The following is a 16,717-nucleotide window of genomic DNA, read 5'->3' on the forward strand; positions in this document are numbered from 1 at the left end:
GGAGTGGAGCTCAACAGTGGGGGAGATCCTTATCGGCTCTTGCTGAAAATTTGATGGTTTGGAACAAAGAGGTTTTTGGCCACATTGGCAAACAAAAAAGATCACTTATGAGGAGAATTGGAGGAATTCAAAAAGCAGCATCTTATGGAAGAAACCCTTTTTTGGAAGAGTTGGAGAGAAATCTGACGAACGAACTGGAAGAAATTTTGGATAGAGAAGAAATTATGTGGTTGCAGAAATCGAGAGAAACTTGGATAGTAGAGGGAGATAGAAATACCAAATATTACCATACAAAAACAATCATTAGAAGAAGAAGAAATAGAATTTTAAAGCTTATGAACCCAAGAGGTGATTGGATTGAAAATCAAGAGGAGCTCCGCCAACATGTAGTGGAATTCTTTAAATGCCTTTACAGACATGATAGCTCTCTTTCTCCGGCTCTAATTACCACAAGAAACTATCCCATGTTGGAAGAGGACATTAAAAGAAGCCTCAATTTAAAACCAACAGAAAAAGAAATTCAAGATGCCCTCTTTGGTATAGGCTCCTTCAAGGCACCGGGTCCGGATGGCTATCCAGCCCTTTTTTTCAAGGAGAATTGGAACATATTTAAAGGGAGCATTGGACAACTAATCCACATTCTCTGGAGCATGCCAAGTATGGTAGAAACTGTCAATCAAACATTAATTACCCTCATCCCCAAGGTGAAGTTACCAGAAACCATCAACCAATTCAGACCCATTTCATTATGTAATGTGAGTTATAAGTGTCTCTCAAAGATCATCGTGAATAGGATGAAGCCTGCGCTAAAGGACCGAATCTCCCCCTTCCAATCCAGCTTTGTGCCTGGCAGAATAATACATGACAACATCTTGATAGCTAAAGAATTAACTCATGCCATGAAAAAGATGAAAGGGCGCAGAGGATTTATGGCGATCAAATTTGATTTTGAGAAAGCATATGATCGGCTTCGTTGGGATTTTCTTAAAGAGTGCCTGGTAGACTTCGGATTAGAAGGGCAACTGTTACAGATTATAATGAGTTGTGTTTCTACTGTCTCGTACAATGTTCTTTGGAATGGGGGAAAGACAGAAATTTTCAAACCTTCTCGAGGTATTAGACAAGGTGACCCAATATCTCCTTATCTTTTTGTCATAGCTATTGATAGATTATCTCATCTCATTGAAGATCTTGTGGAGAAAGGAGTTTGGAATCCAATCACTGTGGGTAGAGAAGGGCCTCCCATATCCCACCTCCTCTTTGCAGACGATTTGCTAGTCTTTGGAGAAGCTACCGAGGAACAAATGAAAGTGATTCTTGAATCTATGAAAGCCTTCTGTGCTGCTTCAGGGCTGAAAGTAAGTGATACGAAAACCTCTATAACTTTCTCCAGCAATGTTAGAGGGACAGACAGAAAAACTATTATTAACTTATGCCATTACAAAGAAAATAATTGTTTGGGGAGGTATTTGGGAGCACACATCACCAATCACAGGAAAGGGAAGGACAAGTTTAAGAATATTTTGGAAAGAATGCAAAGCAAGTTGAAGGGGTGGAAGTCTCATTGTTTGTCGCTAGCCGGTAGAATAACCCTCTCCAAGTCGATCTTAAATCCCATTGCTAATTTTGATATGCAGCATATGAGGATTCCAAAAGGTATTTGTCAAGAAATGGAGAAAATGCAAAGGAGATTCATATGGGGTGACAATTCAAATCAGAAAAGAATGCACCATGTTAGCTGGCAAACTCTCTGCCTTCCCAAAAATCAAGGGGGAATGGGGCTTAGGAGACTCAACCTTGTTAATGATGCTTTCTTAATGAAACTGGTTTGGAGATTATTGACTGAACCCAATAACTTGTGGGCTCAAGTTCTTTATCATAAGTATATCCATAGCAGGGAGGATTCAGGTATCAGTTTTAAAGCTTCTGATTCTCCCACTTGGAAAGAACTGGTTAAACTGTGGCATATAGTGGACAATAATTGTAGAAGAGTTGTTGGAGACGGAACAAGCATATCTTTCTGGAATGATAAATGGATACCTAATGAAGACTGTCTTGCTAGAGCTGCCATCAATCCAATTCCAACTGGAAGAGAGGCAGATTTGGTTGTAAATTATGTGGACAATCAAGGAGATTGGAAACTGGTTGATTTATATACGCTCATCCCTCCTTCTATTATTGATAAAATCAGAGCTATTCCTCCCCCTTCTAGTAATTTGAAGGACTCGTTGTGCTGGACCCAATCCTCGAGTGGGCAATTTACAATCGCTTCAGCTTATAAAATGCTTGCTGAGTCGGATGTGAATGATAATACAGACAGATGGATGCGAATTTGGAAATGGAAAGGGCCAGAAAGAATAAAGGTTTTTATATGGCAACTGTTACATGGTAGAATTCTAACAGCCAGCAGAAGAGCCTCTATGATGGGAACCAATCCCAATTGTCATCATTGTCAGCATCAACCTGAAACTATCTTGCATGTGATAAGAGATTGTCCAAGAGCTGCGACTATATGGGTGAAGCTCATCAACCCCACTGCTGCAGCCCTGTTTTTTAACATCAACTTTCATGAATGGATAGAATTAAACTTGCAAAATTCCATTGGTAAGTCACCATATGAGTGGGTAGATGAGTTTTTTGTCTCTTGTTGGATGATATGGAAGTGGAGAAATCTTGAGGTTTTCTCTCCTCCTTTTATAAGACCCAAGAATGCTGTTGAAGTGATTAGGAATTTCCTCAATAATAACAAGAAAGCCTACGAAAGAAGAATTCAGAAATGCACAATGAATGGAACCAAAAGCCAGGAAGGCATATGGACACCTCCTCCTATTGGGTGGGTAAAATTGAACACTGATGGTGCAGTTTCAAAAGCGAGAAATGTGGCTGGTTGTGGTGGTTTAATCAGAACGTGGAATGGAGAGTGGGTTGCAGGTTTCCAGGCAAAGATTGGCAATAGTCAAGTCTTTCAAGCGGAGATGTGGGGGATCTTTTATGGTTTACAAACAGTTTGGGACTTGGGAATAAGAAAAATTATTGTTGAAACAGATGCCCTAGAAGTTTGCCAACAGATCATGAAAGGAGAATCTCATAGTCAGTATAATTCTCTTTTAAGAAAAGTTCAAGACCAGCTGGCGAAACCTTGGGAAGTTAGAGTTCAGCATATTCTAAGGGGAGGCAACACCTGTGCTGACTGGATGGCTAAACATAGTTTGAACAAACCATTTGGATATAGCTTTATTGATAAACCTGAGCTAAATTTAGAGATTCTCATAGAGCAAGATTGGAGGGTCTCTAGACCCATTAGTCAAATCAGTTAGTTTCCTTTTTTTGTTGGGCTTAGGCCCCATTACTTTACCAAAAAAAAAAAATTAATAAATAGAACGAAAACAAGAAAATGAAGATAAAGGTAAGGGTAAAAGTAGGGTGAATACAGATCGGGTTGGTACGGATTTAAGGTGAAATTAAAATCGAACTAATTAAATTGTAATTAGATTGATTTGGTTTGAATTTGTATTTTTTTGTATATCCGAATCAAACTAAATCGATTAAAAAGCAAATTGGTTCGGTTCGGATAATTGAATACCCGATGAAACAGAAATTTATAAAAAAAATTATTTTAAAAATTTTGTAAATACAATAAACATGTAACATTTATATAAATAATCTAAACATGTTAAATACTAAGTACATTAAAAACTAAACACATTTAAATCTAAACATACTAAACACTAAAGATAATAAAATTTAAATATATTAAAAGACATAAATATATTTTAATTTTTTATTTAATTAATATATGATCGGATCTATAAATTGGTTTGGATTTCACACTCTTAAAATCGTTATTTAAAAAAAAAATTTTAAAATCAATTTAATTGATTCGGTTCGAATTTAAACTGCTAATTGGATACCCGGACTGGTGCTCACCCTTAGATGAAAGTGAGAGGTGTGATAGTGTAATACTAGAAAGGGATGGAATAATGTTGAAGCGCAGACTGTATTTGAGCATAACTATAAATACCATAATCTACACGACAACGGTATTAAACCAACTACCTTCCGTTGCTTTCTTCTACTACATTTACTCCAACCAACTTGCCTCAATCCCTAACCCAATTCCTTCAATTCAAAACCCTAGTACTTTCATGGCTTCTTCTATTTCTTCTTCTATCAATATCTCTTCATATTCCTCCACACCACCACTTTTCCACCCAAGGTAAACTATCTTCCGACTCTACTCATTTCGCGTCCCTCTCTTGGCGTCTTTTTGACTTGTTTTTTTATGTCTAATGTAGTGCTTCTGCATCCCAACGCTTCAAATTGTTCAAGGGATTACGCCGTACAAATGGATATGCATTAGATTTCGTGTTTCTCCGACTCTCCTCTAAATTCCCCTCTACTCACTCTGCTATTTCTAGAATTGAAGCTGCAGGGGGAGAACTGCATTCTAATCGGCTAGGCTCTGATGCTGCCACAAAGGTTGAATCAGTTGCGAGAATCAATCGGTTTTCTGATGAAGACGATGAATTTGATCTTGACACTCCCACGCAAGGTTTTGCTTCCATCCCGGAGGCCATTCAAGACATTCGAAACGGAAAGGTTCCTATTTTTCTCTTTGTCCTCCCATTCAATTTAATTTAACTTAGGTTATTCACTCACACTAGTGCTTCAGATGGTAGTTGTTGTAGATGACGAAGACAGAGAAAATGAAGGAGATTTAATCATGGCAGCAGAGTTAGTAACACCTGAGGCCATGGCATTTATTGTTAAGCATGGAACCGGCATAGTCTGCATTAGTATGAAAGAGGAAGATCTCGAGAGACTGGAACTTCCACTCATGGTAAACAGCAAGGACAATGATGAAAAATTGCGCACAGCGTTCACTGTGACAGTGGTATGTACAGTTAGTACCTGCATCTAGGGATAAGTACCATTTTGAGAGGTAGACAATTTTTTTTGTTCTCAACCTTTTTTCATACAAAATCGCCACCAAGGTTTAAATCAAGATTTAAAATAGTCTAATTTACTTAAATATTCAAATTTTAGACAAAATTACCTCTAACATAAAAAATTATATAAAAAAAACAAGAGAAAAAGAGTCTTTTTACTCCTGCAAAGGGGAAGGGGAAGGGGAAGGGGAAGGAGAAGGGAAGAAGAAGAAGCTGTCCATGATATACTTTTGTTTCTGCTACCTCCATGCGATTTTGTTAATCTTTAAGGATGATTTTGTACAAAAAAAAGATTTGGGACGGAAAAAAAATTTCGGGACCAAGACCTTACTTGACTCTTATTTATAGATTTAGTTCTGTGTCTCTATGATCAAAAATAAAGTTACTGTGCATAAGAAAAATTTCGGCCTATACCTTTGTTACCGTGCATAAGAAAAATAAAGTTCTTATGTTAGTTTGAAAACAGTACATTAGAAAAATCAACTTCAGGAAGCATTTTTGCTATGCTGCACTTGTATAATATATTTGATTCACCAATAATTTGGTTTATGTTTGATTCATTGCATTTAGTAGTATTTTTTGTTCCTGTGTTTTGATGGGAATTGTTTTGACTGTAATTTAAGAGCATATTTATGTAATATGCTACTTTTGAACCGTTTACATTGCATTTATAGGATGCTAAACATGGTACCACAACAGGGGTGTCAGCTCGCGATCGAGCAACAACAGTCTTGGCCCTTTCATCTAGTGATTCTAAACCAACTGATTTCAATCGTCCAGGCCATATTTTTCCACTAAAATACAGGGAAGGTGGTGTGTTGAAGAGAGCAGGACACACAGAAGCTTCAGTTGATCTTGCCATGCTGGCTGGTTTGAATCCAATAGCAGTACTATGTGAAATTGTTGACGAGGATGGTTCCATGGCACGATTGCCTAAGCTTCGCCAGTTTGCAGAACGCACAAATTTGAAAATTGTATCTATTGCTGACTTGATTAGGTATGTTTTTGTATTTTAGGATACTATTAGCCAATTATAAGGTTTGCTTTGATATTTATATTGAATTAAGTTGGTCTGCTAGATGAATTTTTTCATGTACAATAACAAGAGTATTATCCTACTAGTTTTGGATTAGCTACATGAATCATTTAACTCTCATAGTATCTGGTCATAACATTAAGAAAATTTCAATCCAGTTTGTTTGTACTCTATTTAATTTTCCGCCTTCAATCCATCAAATGAGATACTTTTAAAATGAACTGTTTGAATTTTCTCATTTTTGTTTCTTTTGGTCTTTTTGTTCCTTACCCGTATTTTATGAGAAATATTAGGAGGCCAATATTCTTTATTTTTTTTTTCTTTTTTTCATGTATCTGAGTTAATACTAACGAATTCCTTATATTTGATTGTTTGGATATTTATTGTTGTTTATTTTTGTTACACTGCAAAGATATTAACACTAATTTGTCTGGCAGATACAGAAGGAAGAGAGATAAATTAGTAGAACATGCTGGTGCTGCTGTTATACCAACAATGTGGGGACCATTTAATGCTTGCTGTTATAGACCACTTATAGATGGCGTGGAGCATATTGCAATGGTTAAGGTAAGTTATATACAGATGTACTAATTACTAAACTAATTACTAAACAGACAAAAAAAATGTGAGCATGCAAAGCATATTTTAGATCTTGAAAATGTCCATAAAGTCTCAAATAGAATTTCCATTCAAAAACTTCGTGACATTTTAATGTGGTCAAAACCTAATGATAAAAAGATAAAAAATATATTTTTCATGCATGATAAAGTACTTTTTTTAAAAAATAGAGTATTTTTATTCAATTTAAAACTTATTTAAATACGTCTTTTATGAAGAGTACTTTTATTAAAAAAAAAGCAAAAACAAAAAGGCGTTTTTAATATTTAAAAACTCTTCTTAAAAAATCTATCTAAAAGTGAAATAATTTGTCTCTTGAGAAAAAATCTTTTTAAGAAAGATAAAAAAAAATAAGAATTTTTTCAAAAGTCATTATAAACTGACCCAAAGATTTATTAGAATTCTTGAAATCTATCATGTTATATTTTAGCTTAATTCAATGGTTTTGTTTTAGCCATTTTATTATCTTGACTGTTTTACAGGGTGACATTGGAGATGGACAAGATGTTCTCGTGAGAGTACATTCAGAGTGTCTTACGGGAGATATATTTGGATCTGCAAGATGTGACTGTGGGAGCCAGCTTGCTATTGCAATGCAGCAGATTGAGGCTGCTGGTAGAGGTGTATTGGTGTATCTTCGTGGACACGAGGGAAGGGGGATTGGATTGGGTCATAAGCTTCGCGCTTATAACCTGCAAGATGATGGACGGGACACAGTAGAAGCCAACGAAGAGTTGGGATTGCCTGTTGACTCAAGAGAGTATGGAATTGGTGCACAGGTAGTTTTACTAGATTACCGAATGATTGGAATATTGAATGTCTTAAATACTTTTGAATTACAATATTTGAAGGTCAGCAGCAGCTATTCATCCTATTATTATCCTGAGCAACATAGAGTTTCAGATGTTTTTACTTCATTGAATTGAGTAAAATCATTTGAGAATGTGCTTGCAGATACTGAGGGACTTGGGTGTTCGTTCAATGAAGCTGATGACAAACAACCCAGCAAAATATGTTGGGCTCAAAGGTTATGGTTTGACAATTTCTGGAAGGATTCCTTTAGTAGCACTTATTACAAAGGAAAACAGGAGATATTTGGAGACAAAGCGTGTAAAAATGGGTCATGTTTATGGACTAAAATCCAACAGCGAACTGAATCCAGACAGGGGCAATGGTAAACCTGGTGTTGATGATTCTAAGGGTGCTACTAGCCAATAGCCCTCTTTTTCCCTGCCAGCTGCACAAGTGGAAGAGGAGAGTGTAAATGTGTGTTTTTGCAGATGGACCTAAAGAGAGATAGATCACTGGAATCATGAATCTATCTCTGATTCAAATTTTTCCAGCTAGTTGGTTGATTTTTTCCTTGGGTGTTCTCTACTATATTAGGTTTGCTCAAACAGTTTTTGCTAATGTATAGCACCATGTAGCATGTATAATAGATTTAGGCATTGCTTGGACAATTTTGCCTTTGTGGTTATATATAGAGGTTTTTAATGTTTGGCAAAATACTTCAGATGACGTATAAAGTTGTCGAGTTACAATTAAGAAAAAAAATTGATTAATATTATTGGTTTTGTTAATATTTTATATTGAACACCTTGCACTTATTAGTTAATTTTTTTAAAGCTGATAAATATTTAGATGTTGGATATAAATAAGTTTTCTGTATAATTGGCCAGAAGTCCTCTATATGAAGATATGTTAAATTGAAATTTTTTGGCTCCAAGAAAAATATGTTTTCACAATGAGCTTCATGTGATCGTGGTTTGACAAATTGGAAAAATAGAAAAGAGATAGGAAGAGAAAATTATTTGATAATGTTTCGTTTTGGCAAGGAACCAGGTTGGATAGAATCATTTTGGATAATAGTATATCATAGGCTCTCCTCACGCTGTGCTGTGAGCCAGTGTATGATTTCACCAACAGGGACCAACCTAGCATATACTTTTAATTAAACATTTTATTGCAGGCCTGGCCTGCAACTTTTGGCACTAAAATAAAAGAAAACATTTATATGCAAGACAACATTAAGTGTCATGTAAGGGCAAATCTGAAACACTGAGCTAATAAAAACAGAACTAGTACCCTCAACAAATAACGGAGTGTACATTTGAAAATTTAAAGTTTTAAACTGTCAAATCTCTTTTCTTTCAATTAACAAAAATTCAATTATTCAAGTAATTGTCTTTTGCTTTTCTGCAGTTCAATTTATCTTTTCATACATTTATTTAATGATAAGTTTCCGTTCAACGGCTAGCAGAAATAGAGACATTTCGCTTTATGAAACGACGTGGTCCCTCTGACCCCCTCTGGCCCTCTCTACGTTTCGTGAGACCAACAATTCCGTAGCCACTCCGTATGTGTCGCCGAAACTAAATAAATAAATAAATAACAAAATTCGCATTCCCATCACCTGGAAAATATTTCAATCTCCCCAATCCCCATCTTTATTCTTCATTTTAATTAATTTTCTATATCTACTTTCGACCGTTACGACTTTCTTTAACTAGAATCCATCCAACGGTTCAGAATTCGTGAACTTTCTGACCACACGTAGGGTTCAGATTCAAAGACAGCTGTACCAGCTTGCTCTCTCAGCTTTCACACTACTCCGCGTGTCGTGTGCTACGCTTCAAGCATCAAGCTAAGGCAACTCTACCGTTTGATTCACCCTTGATCATCAACCAAACGAATCAACGGATCACAAATGATGATGCACCAAGCACCGCGTCCCCACTACGCGGTTACACACTTAAGCTTCTATAAATAGCCCTCAAACCCTCTCGATCTTCACCACTGTCACATTCTCACTACTACAAACTAAAACTCTTCTATTCAATTGAAGTCTCTCTTTCTTTCTCTAAAATCTTTTGCAATAGCTCTCTCTAGAATCTCTCATTCTACGATGGCAAGCTCCATGGCTGCGTTAATGCTAGTAGCTGCATTGTTAGTTAGCTCCGTCGTGGCTCAATCTCCGGCATCTTCTCCGACTAAGACGCCTGTAGCACCTTCTCCGAGGAAGACTTTGCCGGTTCCATCAGTTTCTCCTTCTGCAAATTCTCCACTGTCATCTCCTCCTTCTCCCATCGGAGGCGGCCAATCTCCTTCACCCTCCGCCGGTATCAGCTCTCCTCCATCTACTTCTCCATCCCCCTCTGGCTCGCCGTCCAGCTCTCCTTCCGATATCACTCCCTCATCCATCTCCGATTCTCCATCTGAAGCTCCTAGTCCTTCTGGAAACCCTGGAAGTGGCGCCGCCGAATTGAACAGATTCACCGCCGCTGGATTTGCTGCCGCCATAGTTGTAGCTGGGGCGTTATTGATGTAGAGCGATTTCCACCGAGAGTTATATTTATTTTTCATATTATTAATTATTTAGTACCATGAAAATTTACATGTATGGTGGACTCTTTGTACTTCATTTTTTTGGATGCTCTTTTCGGCGGTGTGAGACGATTCATTAATTTGATTATTTTTGTGTATTCTACATTTCTACTTACTCTGATGAATGATACACTTTTACTATTGTTACCATTCCCATTGATCTCCTTGTGCTATTGTGGCGAACCACATGCCAATGAACTTGATGCTATTCTTTTTGTATTTGCTTTATCTTTTTTATCTCCGGAGTGAAAAATTGATAGACAACAAATCATAGGACAGCTTGCGTTTGTTCTCCTCCATCGCTTTTCCTTTCGGTCCCTCTCCAATTGTACGATAAAACAGATGCATTATTTTGATGTTAGGTTGCAATCCAAAACCCTACCTAAAGGCACACATCACATGTGAAAAACCCAACTGAAAGTTGACGAGTGAGACGGGGCACAAACTTGAGTTAGTGACATTTTTTTTTCAGTCAAAAGAAGATTCCATTGCAACATAGGACTGTGTTGTTGTTGTTCTAATTAAAAAAAAAAAGGACTGTGTTGTTTAACATGTTTTGTGCCTTTAACATGGACAATGACCATTCTAACATCCATTTTGATTTGTATAGTGGTGGACGGTGGAGGCGCATCATCATATAAGCTTTTCTTTTCATAAATAAAGTTTGTTTAACCACGAAATAAAGCATAGTCTTAAAGTGTGGGATCATCTGTGTTACTTTATAAAAGATATAGTATGTACCCTATTTTTCATCTCAATACCAAAATGAACCGAATAAATTCAACCGGATTCTTCATCGTGAATTTCCAAAAATTGGATGGAAAACCCAATAACATAGTAATCAGAGCAGAAAATGTGAATGGGAAAAAGTAGGCAGGTGGTCGTTGAGGCTGGCTTTGATGGCATTCCAGCTGCTTTAATTTAAGGTCAGACATATAAGTCACATAACTTAAGAAGATTCTTAAATTGAAAAAGGCTAAATAACCATCCGAATTTATTATTTTTATTTATCAAATTAAAAATAATAAATTTTGATATTTTTAATATTTTTTATTAAATAAATTTTAAATAACCATAAAAAACATTAATATAAAATATGAAATATATTATATGTAGAAGTATTTTTACGAAAATTAAACAATAAAATTTAGATGAGTGAAAATGATGAAAATAAAATTTTTTTGTTGGTATTAGATTTAATTAACAAAAAAACTTATATATAATATTACAAGTAATAAATACTAAAATATAATATAAATTTTGCTATTTTAACATATAACAGTTTACAATCTCACTTAAATAAAATTCTTTACTTACATTTTAAATTATAGTTCCTTCGTTTTAAAATGATTCTTTAAATATAGGATTAAGCCTTGCATGAGATGAATTTAACCTATTGATTTATTATTAAATTATGTGTGTTGTGTTGTGAATAATGAATTCCTAAATTTAGTTAACTTGATCATTAGTTAGAATCAAGTGTAACCGTAATCATTCATTATATAGTAGTACTTGTTTATAACTAAAATATAGCACATGATATCTTTATTTATAACTGAAACAATATTTTCTTTCTAAAATTAAAGAGCTTTTTCAACTTTTTTTTTCCTTTCATTTTATATTATCAAATAAAAAAATAGTTCACCTTTATATAATGATGCAAAATTATATAAAAGATGGAAAACAAATTACAATTTCACGGCAAAAGGAAGTTACCGCGAAGAAGGATCGCATGTACATTTGTACAGTAATATATAGTGTAAAGGAAACAATGACGTGCACGAAAGTAATTATGCTGGCTCAATTTTTTTCAGCTTCTTTCTTCACAATCTTATCAATTACGGGTTCAACAAATGATTCCAAATCATCAAGGTCGTTCTTGACTTTTTCAACCTGTATTATTTCATTCCCCAGTAATTTAATTAATATAAGCAAAGAAGGATTAAAAATAAGCATCAGTGACATAGAATTGGTCAAGGTAGGTGATCAATTAGTTAAGAGGAAGTATAGAGAATCAATGAAATATACATAAATTAATATAATTTGTACTCATATATATATATATTTATTGTAGAATTTATTTATTTATTAAAGATAATTTAATATTTGTGTTGATTAAAAAATGACAAAAAATATTAAAAATTAATAGTTTCAAGAATTCTCTTAATATTATACTATTTATGCTATTAAGAGATTAATATTATATTTTATAAAATATAAAATATTATAGAGTAAAATATTGTTTTTGTCCCAACTTTTGGAATAAGTCCTATTTATATCCCTAACATTTAAATCGTCCTATTTATATTCCTAACGTTTATAAAAGTGATTTAATGTTATCCTACTATCAATTATACTAACAAATCCGATTATATTTTTCAATTATTCTCATTTTGATGTATTTATTCTCAATTAGATCTCACTTGGATGTGTTCGATTTTAATATTATACCCAATATTTGTGTTTAGATTCAATTATGTCCATAGAAAAGTGAATTATGTAAATATTGTAGGAATTAGTTTCAACTTTTGATGAGCTATTTTTCGAAGTGGACCATCAATTCTATCCCAGACATTTGTATTTTAACTTCAAGAAGAGATTTTTAAAACTCAAACTAAAACGTTCATGATGTGTAATTGATAGCAGGATAACATTGAATCACTTTTACAAACGTTAGGGATACAAATAAAACGATTTAAACATTAAGAACACAAATAGGATTTACCCCAAATATTAGGGACAAAAAAATACTTTACTTAATATTATAAATAAAAATATACCGTGAAATTTGATAGAATCCAAGTATAAGATACCCTAAAAAATGAGACTCGCTTTTCATTGCTGTAGAATTGTATATTTAATGGTAATATAAGGTACCTTGTGTATGAACTGTTGTGCTAGTTGAGCATCATGAGCAATCTGTTCTGATGCATGTTCCACAAACACAGCTACCTTCTTTAGATTAGCATCCTCTGGAAGCATCTCTGCCACATCTTCTGATACTTTCTCTGCTACTGTTGCCACCTTTTCCACTACACTTGCCACCGCTTCAACCTCCTCCGCCACAATCTCTGCCTCCCCTGAATAATGCATCCACATGTTACATATAAATACATAAGCTGAGTGTAGCTTGTTTAATATTCATATCCAGTGTGTATATATGAAGTTACCTTCTATTCTCTCTAGTTTTCCCCAGTAAATTTTCCAGAAAGGTAGCAAGAGACCAAGTACTGAGCCCAATAACCATCTTAGCCTGCATGGTCATGGATACTTTAATATTCATATATCAATTCAATGAGCATGTTGTGTCGTCTCAAATTAGCACATGCAACATCTATTTGATTTAGTTCATACCAGTGGGGGAAGGAGAGGAATATAGAAGGGACCCGTGGTTCAACCTTGACATCCGTTGATCTATTATAAGCACATGTTAAAACCACGTTTCGGTATATGTAAATTCAATATTATTCATATTGGAAAATAATAACAACATTATTGTGGATAGAGTTATCTATAAATACCCATTTGAAAGATTAGTGCTTGTTTTGCTGTTAGTGTTGGTGCTAAAGAATTGTAGGGCAGGACTCATCCAATAACTGCTTTGAACCCTTGCCGGTGACACAATTGCATTGCTTCTCTGTAGTCCATCGTAGCTTGATTGAAATCTTCTTGAACGTACTGCATCAACAACACTTCTTAAGGTTATCATTGACCCTCTTCTTGACATATTGGATAGATTATTTTCAATTATTTCTTCAGAACCACTGTGAACCGATAGAAAAAAGATGGATCCTTGTCAGAGTTACTTTATAGTTTCGGGTAACCAATCAATGACCAATTTAGCTTATATAGGTTCAATTTTCCATTGGCATTTTACGTGTGGGATTGGTTGCACTAGGAAGATGTCCAAAAATAATAATGCAAAATTAGGAGTACAATCTGAAGGGAAGTAATAGGGGGTGGCATGTGAAGTATGAATTTGGTTACTAAAAGCACAAGTTAGATGCCTTAGAAAGGGTAACGTACGCTAAGTGTTGGTTATGTTATGTCATGTATTTTCCTTGTAAGTAATAATAACCTTGTCCTTGTGGCTTTAAAGGCAAAGTTATCTCCTTGTGTGTTTTCCTTCACTCTTGTCAACTAATTAAGTTGCTTTGCTGTTGATAGTTGTTATTATCTTAGGATTGTTCATTTGTTCATTTGCTTCGCTATTTAGTTTTGGGAGTATATTTTGGTCTAAACTAGAGCAAATAGAAATGTTGTTGTTCGATTCTGGATTAGCTTAGGTAATAGAGGAATAAGAACAAAATGCTCTTCTTTGTGAAACTAATTTTCATTTTTTTAGTCAATGTAAGAGCTCAAGTATATTTTGTGATTTATAGTAAATAATTAATTAGTATTAATATTTTTATTAGTATAAAATTATATTTAATGGTATAAAATTATATATTTTTTTTAACAGTTAAATATTAACTAAACTTTAATAAAAATACTGAATTTGAGTCTTGTTTTTTAAATATAATAAAAATAATATACCCCGGCGGCCACCCCACGTAACTGTGAATGACTTAGATCTGAAAGGTGAGTGGAGTATATTCCTTGACAAATCTTTTTTCCCATTTGAACGTAATAAATGACTAATCATGAGGACCATTATTTAACCTTGACTTCGTTGCCTGCACTGAATGAAAGGTGCCATAATGGTACCGCCATATGGAAATTGCAAGGGAAAAAAAAGGCATTGTGAAGCTTCCTTTTTGATGAAATGGGCCGGTTCGGGAAGCGGAAACACGGGCCCAGGCCCAACTACAGCGCCATGAGTCGCTATCAAAGAAAATAGTCAAAGAAGCTACGCGTATTGAAAGATAACAGGAAGATTGATTGGCATTGGCATGTTGTTTACTTCCATTCTGAGATGGGGATGCATCACAGGAAGCTTTTTTCAAGGCAGGATGCCTGCAGTGACCAGTGTTACAATGAAGACCCTTCTTGTTTGGGAAGATCGGATTGCAACGACTGCATCAAATGCTCGTCCACCCTGAATCCTCCACCACCACACAGCAACCGTCACATCCCCACCTTCTTGATCATCATAGTTCCCGTCGTATGCGCCGCCCTCTTTGCCCTCTTCTGCTACGTCATCTACGCCAAGTTCTACTCCCCCAGGAGCAGGTCAAGGACCACGTTCTTCTCGTTATCGTTTCCGTTACGGCTACAACAAGGACAGGAACGGAACGGCGACGACTTTCTGGATGACGGAGAAGGCGCCACTACGGTGGACCACCCTATCTGGTACATCCGTACAGCGGGTCTGAACAAAACCATCATCGAGGCCATCACGGTTCTGAAGTACAAGAAAGGCGAAGGGTTGGTTGAAGGAACAGAGTGCTCTGTTTGCTTGAGCGACTTTGAAGAAGACGACACCCTCAGGCTGTTACCCAAATGCAACCACGCTTTCCATCTCCCTTGTATTGACACGTGGCTCGCATCTCACACCAACTGTCCCATGTGTAGGGCTCCCATTGTTACCAACCCCAGAGCTTCTAGGCTTCCCTCCATGGACCACCCTGCTACTCTTGTTGTTGATTCCACTCCTCTTCAGATTCGTGGAGACGCTGCAACAACGGAAGAAAACAGTGGCAGTGAGATTGTGGAGAGGAATGGATCAGAGGAACAAGTTGAAGCTGATGTTGAAGCTGCAACAAGGAACGTGCAGCCAAGGAGATCAGTGTCTTTGGATTCTTCTTCTGCTGCCAAGATCAGCGCTGCTCTTGTTGCTGCTACTACTACTGTTGCATCAGTGCAAGAATCTAAAGAGAATTCAAAGAGGATTACTGCTTCTGCAAAAGGTAGTAGTTCATCATCTTCTTCTTCTTCGAGTGCGCCTAGTTCAATGAAGAGGTCACGCTCCTTCAGTGGGAAACACGTGCTATCCTGGTACGGCCGCAACCACAACCAGAACCAGAAGAAGACGAATCCTCCAGTCAGAAGCTTTTGATCTTGAAATGATCATAAGTGTTTGTGAGTTATGGCGGTTAACAACCCAGCACGCAAGAGTATCGAGGTCATGATCAAGTGTAATACACAATTACAGTCACAATTCACAAACAATGAGTTTTGTGCCTCTTGTATGTATGTAAGTTATGGTTTTATGCAGATTTAGTAAATAAAAATATTAACTATGAAGCAAGAACTTGATTACATTGTAATTAGCAGCAGAAGTGCCTATTTGGTTATTCTTTTTCAATTAAAAAGTACTATGGTCCTGACATGAGCCAAAGTCGGAAAAATACAATTGCTCCTACTTGAAGTTTTTCATTATCATATATCAGTTGAATGGTGCTAATGTCTCTCACAAATCGCAATAAATACAAAACTCATTCCGCATCTATATTTAGCACAGTAATTTATCGATGAGCCGTGTAAGTGAAAGTTCTTATTACCGGGACAAAGAAGACATTCTCCGAAGGGATATATACAAGTACATGACTAAAAGAGAGAGAAAAATAATTGCTACTTGCTAGGCTACTTTGTTTTTACAATCTTCCCATGTTCACACTTCAGAAAAGCCTAACAGGATCCAAGGCCCACTATAGTAGGCTTAAATTTGTCAAACTCAATTTCTAAAGGACCATAAATTATGTGACTTTTTGTTCAGCGCTCTGATGATACCCTGAAACTTGCTCTGATTTAAGCTGCTCATTTCAAATATTGAAATGTCAAGTATATT

At 35.8% G+C, this 16,717-nt stretch overlaps 4 protein-coding genes across 4 annotated transcripts; 3 read left to right on the forward strand and 1 right to left on the reverse strand.

Annotated features, from left to right (window-relative positions):
• The first annotated feature begins 4,034 nt into the window (after nucleotides 1-4,034).
• Nucleotides 4,035-8,121, forward strand: LOC107480495 (bifunctional riboflavin biosynthesis protein RIBA 1, chloroplastic). The gene is made up of 7 exons (XM_016100641.3): nucleotides 4,035-4,216; nucleotides 4,296-4,599; nucleotides 4,673-4,894; nucleotides 5,624-5,946; nucleotides 6,423-6,552; nucleotides 7,086-7,382; nucleotides 7,558-8,121. The coding sequence occupies exons 1-7, from the start codon at nucleotides 4,146-4,148 to the stop codon at nucleotides 7,819-7,821; spliced, it is 1,611 nt and encodes a 536-aa protein (XP_015956127.1). The 5' UTR covers nucleotides 4,035-4,145; the 3' UTR covers nucleotides 7,822-8,121.
• Nucleotides 8,122-9,384: 1,263 nt separating this feature from the next.
• LOC107480494 (classical arabinogalactan protein 1) lies at nucleotides 9,385-10,137 on the forward strand. The gene has a single exon (XM_016100640.3). It carries the CDS (start codon nucleotides 9,509-9,511, stop codon nucleotides 9,929-9,931), a length of 423 nt encoding a protein of 140 aa, XP_015956126.1. The 5' UTR covers nucleotides 9,385-9,508; the 3' UTR covers nucleotides 9,932-10,137.
• Nucleotides 10,138-11,619: 1,482 nt separating this feature from the next.
• LOC107480455 (uncharacterized) lies at nucleotides 11,620-13,953 on the reverse strand. The gene is made up of 5 exons (XM_016100601.3): nucleotides 13,509-13,953; nucleotides 13,342-13,401; nucleotides 13,158-13,240; nucleotides 12,865-13,067; nucleotides 11,620-11,880 (listed from the first exon to the last, which is right to left on the reverse strand). The coding sequence occupies exons 1-5, from the start codon at nucleotides 13,712-13,714 to the stop codon at nucleotides 11,788-11,790; spliced, it is 645 nt and encodes a 214-aa protein (XP_015956087.1). The 5' UTR covers nucleotides 13,715-13,953; the 3' UTR covers nucleotides 11,620-11,787.
• A 916-nt stretch (nucleotides 13,954-14,869) lies between these two features.
• Nucleotides 14,870-16,313, forward strand: LOC107480493 (E3 ubiquitin-protein ligase RING1). The gene has a single exon (XM_016100639.3). It carries the CDS (start codon nucleotides 14,903-14,905, stop codon nucleotides 15,983-15,985), a length of 1,083 nt encoding a protein of 360 aa, XP_015956125.1. The 5' UTR covers nucleotides 14,870-14,902; the 3' UTR covers nucleotides 15,986-16,313.
• The last annotated feature ends 404 nt before the right edge of the window (nucleotides 16,314-16,717 follow it).

This window comes from Arachis duranensis, chromosome 3 (assembly GCF_000817695.3).
Source record: "Arachis duranensis cultivar V14167 chromosome 3, aradu.V14167.gnm2.J7QH, whole genome shotgun sequence".
NCBI classification, from domain to species: Eukaryota; Viridiplantae; Streptophyta; class Magnoliopsida; order Fabales; family Fabaceae; genus Arachis; species Arachis duranensis.

Coding starts and splice junctions, on each gene's coding strand:
- LOC107480495 (XM_016100641.3), top strand. CDS start 4,146: ATGGCTTCTTCTATTTCTTCTTCTATCAATATCTCTTCATATTCCTCC. Junction 4,217..4,295: donor CCACCACTTTTCCACCCAAG/GTAAACTATCTT, acceptor TGTCTAATGTAG/TGCTTCTGCATCCCAACGCT. Junction 6,553..7,085: donor AGCATATTGCAATGGTTAAG/GTAAGTTATATA, acceptor ACTGTTTTACAG/GGTGACATTGGAGATGGACA.
- LOC107480494 (XM_016100640.3), top strand. CDS start 9,509: ATGGCAAGCTCCATGGCTGCGTTAATGCTAGTAGCTGCATTGTTAGTT.
- LOC107480493 (XM_016100639.3), top strand. CDS start 14,903: ATGGGGATGCATCACAGGAAGCTTTTTTCAAGGCAGGATGCCTGCAGT.
- LOC107480455 (XM_016100601.3), bottom strand. CDS start 13,714: ATGTCAAGAAGAGGGTCAATGATAACCTTAAGAAGTGTTGTTGATGCA. Junction 13,402..13,508: donor AGCACTAATCTTTCAAATGG/GTATTTATAGAT, acceptor TGCTTATAATAG/ATCAACGGATGTCAAGGTTG. Junction 13,241..13,341: donor TTCCTCTCCTTCCCCCACTG/GTATGAACTAAA, acceptor ATGACCATGCAG/GCTAAGATGGTTATTGGGCT.